This window comes from Anopheles aquasalis, chromosome 2 (genome assembly GCF_943734665.1).
Source record: "Anopheles aquasalis chromosome 2, idAnoAquaMG_Q_19, whole genome shotgun sequence".
NCBI lineage: Eukaryota > Metazoa > Arthropoda > Insecta > Diptera > Culicidae > Anopheles > Anopheles aquasalis.
The window spans coordinates 20,407,501-20,410,000 of NC_064877.1; the positions used below are offsets into that span (position 1 = coordinate 20,407,501).

General features: G+C 47.8%; 1 protein-coding gene across 1 annotated transcript in view; it reads right to left on the reverse strand.

Annotated features, from left to right (window-relative positions):
* The window catches only part of LOC126581289 (dynein axonemal assembly factor 5), a 3,919-nt gene that overhangs the window by 582 nt on the left and 837 nt on the right, over positions 1 to 2,500 (reverse strand). The window contains exons 2-9 of the mRNA XM_050244837.1: positions 2,389 to 2,500; positions 1,956 to 2,331; positions 1,302 to 1,883; positions 1,136 to 1,231; positions 997 to 1,072; positions 808 to 917; positions 390 to 732; positions 1 to 168 (exon numbers count right to left, since the gene is read on the reverse strand). The exon at positions 1 to 168 is cut by the window's left edge and continues 582 nt beyond it; the exon at positions 2,389 to 2,500 is cut by the window's right edge and continues 757 nt beyond it. Of these exons, the coding sequence (XP_050100794.1) occupies positions 38 to 168; positions 390 to 732; positions 808 to 917; positions 997 to 1,072; positions 1,136 to 1,231; positions 1,302 to 1,883; positions 1,956 to 2,331; positions 2,389 to 2,500 (1,826 nt within the window). The 3' untranslated portion in view covers positions 1 to 37. The remainder of the gene's footprint in view (positions 169 to 389; positions 733 to 807; positions 918 to 996; positions 1,073 to 1,135; positions 1,232 to 1,301; positions 1,884 to 1,955; positions 2,332 to 2,388) is intronic.

Below are 2,500 nucleotides of genomic sequence, written 5' to 3' on the forward strand. Positions count from 1 at the left end.
TGTAGATGCCCCAGCGTTATGGTGGTCCACTTCTTGTCTACATCGAGTCATCGACAGCAGTGCCGGTAATGCGGTCGAGATCCTTCTTGTACGAGCATCCCGATGGTACTTCATTAGCCAAGCGGCTGATTAGCTCCCGGTTGTCAGCGTACAGCCGCTTCATCGAAACTGTGAAAGGAAAGCGGATCGGAAGACGATAAAGCACATCAATCACCCATGGGACACGAGTTCAGCTCGTTGACTGTAAAACCGAAACTCCCAAACCACCACTATTCGCATTCGAAAGCTAAAAGGCGGCGGTACTGGGAACTGCCAACTACGTGCCTTTTTGGCAGCACACGTTTACAGCTGCAACCTCGTCCATTCGTACAGGAAGCCCGTTTACCTACCGAAAATGGCCGACCGCAGTTTGATTTCCGGATGCTCGAGATGCAACATCATCACCGACACGATCTGTTTCAGTATCTCTTGCCATCGGTCGAACGTACCCTCATCCGCATCGACGAGGGATTTGAGCTTCAGGGAACCGAGACAGGTGGCAGCCAGTTCGCGCACTTCGGCACTTGGATCGTCCAGACGCGACATGATGGGAAACGCTAGCAGCTTCAGGGATTCCAAATCTAACGGCTCAAGGCGCAGCAATGCTTTGAGCGTGTAGACGCGCGTTGCAATATTGTTATCCTCGATTAGGCCAGCCAAGATGTTAAGGTACCCGGGCAGCAGTGAAGCATACTAATGCAGAAGGAAATGGCAGTGAGTTGTGAAGGCGAATAAACGGGAAAATATGAGAAAGCTGGATCTACTAACCACATTGGCGTTCACTCCCTGTGCCAACGAGGCAAAACATGCCGTTGCCATTGTACGTATCGATTCGGCGCTTCTTCCAGCAGCCCATACCAGATATGGAGCGACAAGCCCTTGGATGTAAAAGGAGAATTGAACGATATAGGGAAATTATTACATTTTGACAAAGTTTAGAATAAATCATATCTATACCATCGATAAAAGGTTTCAGTAATGATAGCTGAACGTCGTTATCTTGGTTATTTTTCTCACTCCATCCTAGAATTGCCTGTGAAAAGGGGGATTAATAAGACAAAATAAACCAACCAGCGGATTGATAAGGAATACGTACAACGGAAATAGCACTAAACAGTTTGACTTTCCCTTCCGGGGCAGCATGGGACAAGGCTTTCTCGAGTGTCAACCGCAACGGTTCAAAGTACGATTCCTATGGTCAATGAGAAGAAAATTTAACCATCAGCATTACCATTCCTTTCCAGAAAGAAATTGAAACAAACCTGAAAGCGACAAATCGAAACTATGCCACACAGCAACATAAGACTAGTGCTTGCATCAGAATGTTCACTTTCCAAATGTTCAATCCGACCAAGAACGCTACCCAGATGCATCTCGTGCAGTTTATCGATATCAGAATCCAAACGGTTCAATACGTTCATTCCTTTCTCACGAATCGTACCCTTTGATTCGTAGCAAAAGGCAACCACCTTCAGTATGACGGTGTACAGCATCCTTTCTAACGATTGTTCCACACTGTCTCCTCCGTCGCTGACTGTAATTTCTTCCAACATTGCCGTCAGATCACGCCCCTTCCGACTATCGGTCACCAGAACATCACAAAACTCCAGCAGTTCGTACTGATAGTCCTCCTTCTGATTGTGGCAAACGTCCACATCGAGCAGAAGGGCCACGAACCGTTTGATGTCTTTTTGATTCCCCTCAGACTGCCCGCAGTGAGCGTAAAGTGTACGCATGCAGCGCAGCTGACCGATACTGGGGAACTTCCGGAACTCAATCAGCACATGTTTACTCCACGTGTCGTAATCCAACAGAATACCTAGCAACTCGCAAACGCTCAATGCCTACGAGATGATACTGAATTATTTGTATACCGCGGTAGAAATCGTCGTCCGCCTATTCCCTTTCTTAGTTACCTCCATGACGATGGACTTGTCCGAATCCATGCAAGCCTTCGCTAGCACGGGATTCACCTCTGCGTACAGCGTAGAAAAGGAACTTTCTGCATGGAGTACGATCTGCTTCAGAAGTTTTGTCGCGTGTAGCCGAATGTTTTCCTTCCATTCTTCCATCTCACGCAGTACCAAGTTAACGACACGCAGGCTTCGCTGCACGATGGAGCGACAAGCAAGAGTAGGCCGTGTGTAGCGATTAATCGGATAGCCTTCGGGTAGCTTCTCGATCAGAGCGACTTTCGAAAGTTCCGTTTCATTTTCGAGGTAGTACAGCTCGCCGGCTTCCTTCCAACGGGCCAGGATATCGTCGCGTACCTCGGCTGTATCGTCGGTTAAGCTGTATGAAAGAATTCCCTGTGTTATTCAATTCGCTCCGTGCTACACAATCGCTTACCAGTTCAGCACCAAAGGCAAGATACGATGGAAGAATGAATAGCGATCACGCAACTTCATCAACATCAAGCATCCAACACGTCCACAGGCTCTCCTAACGTACGGTACATCGT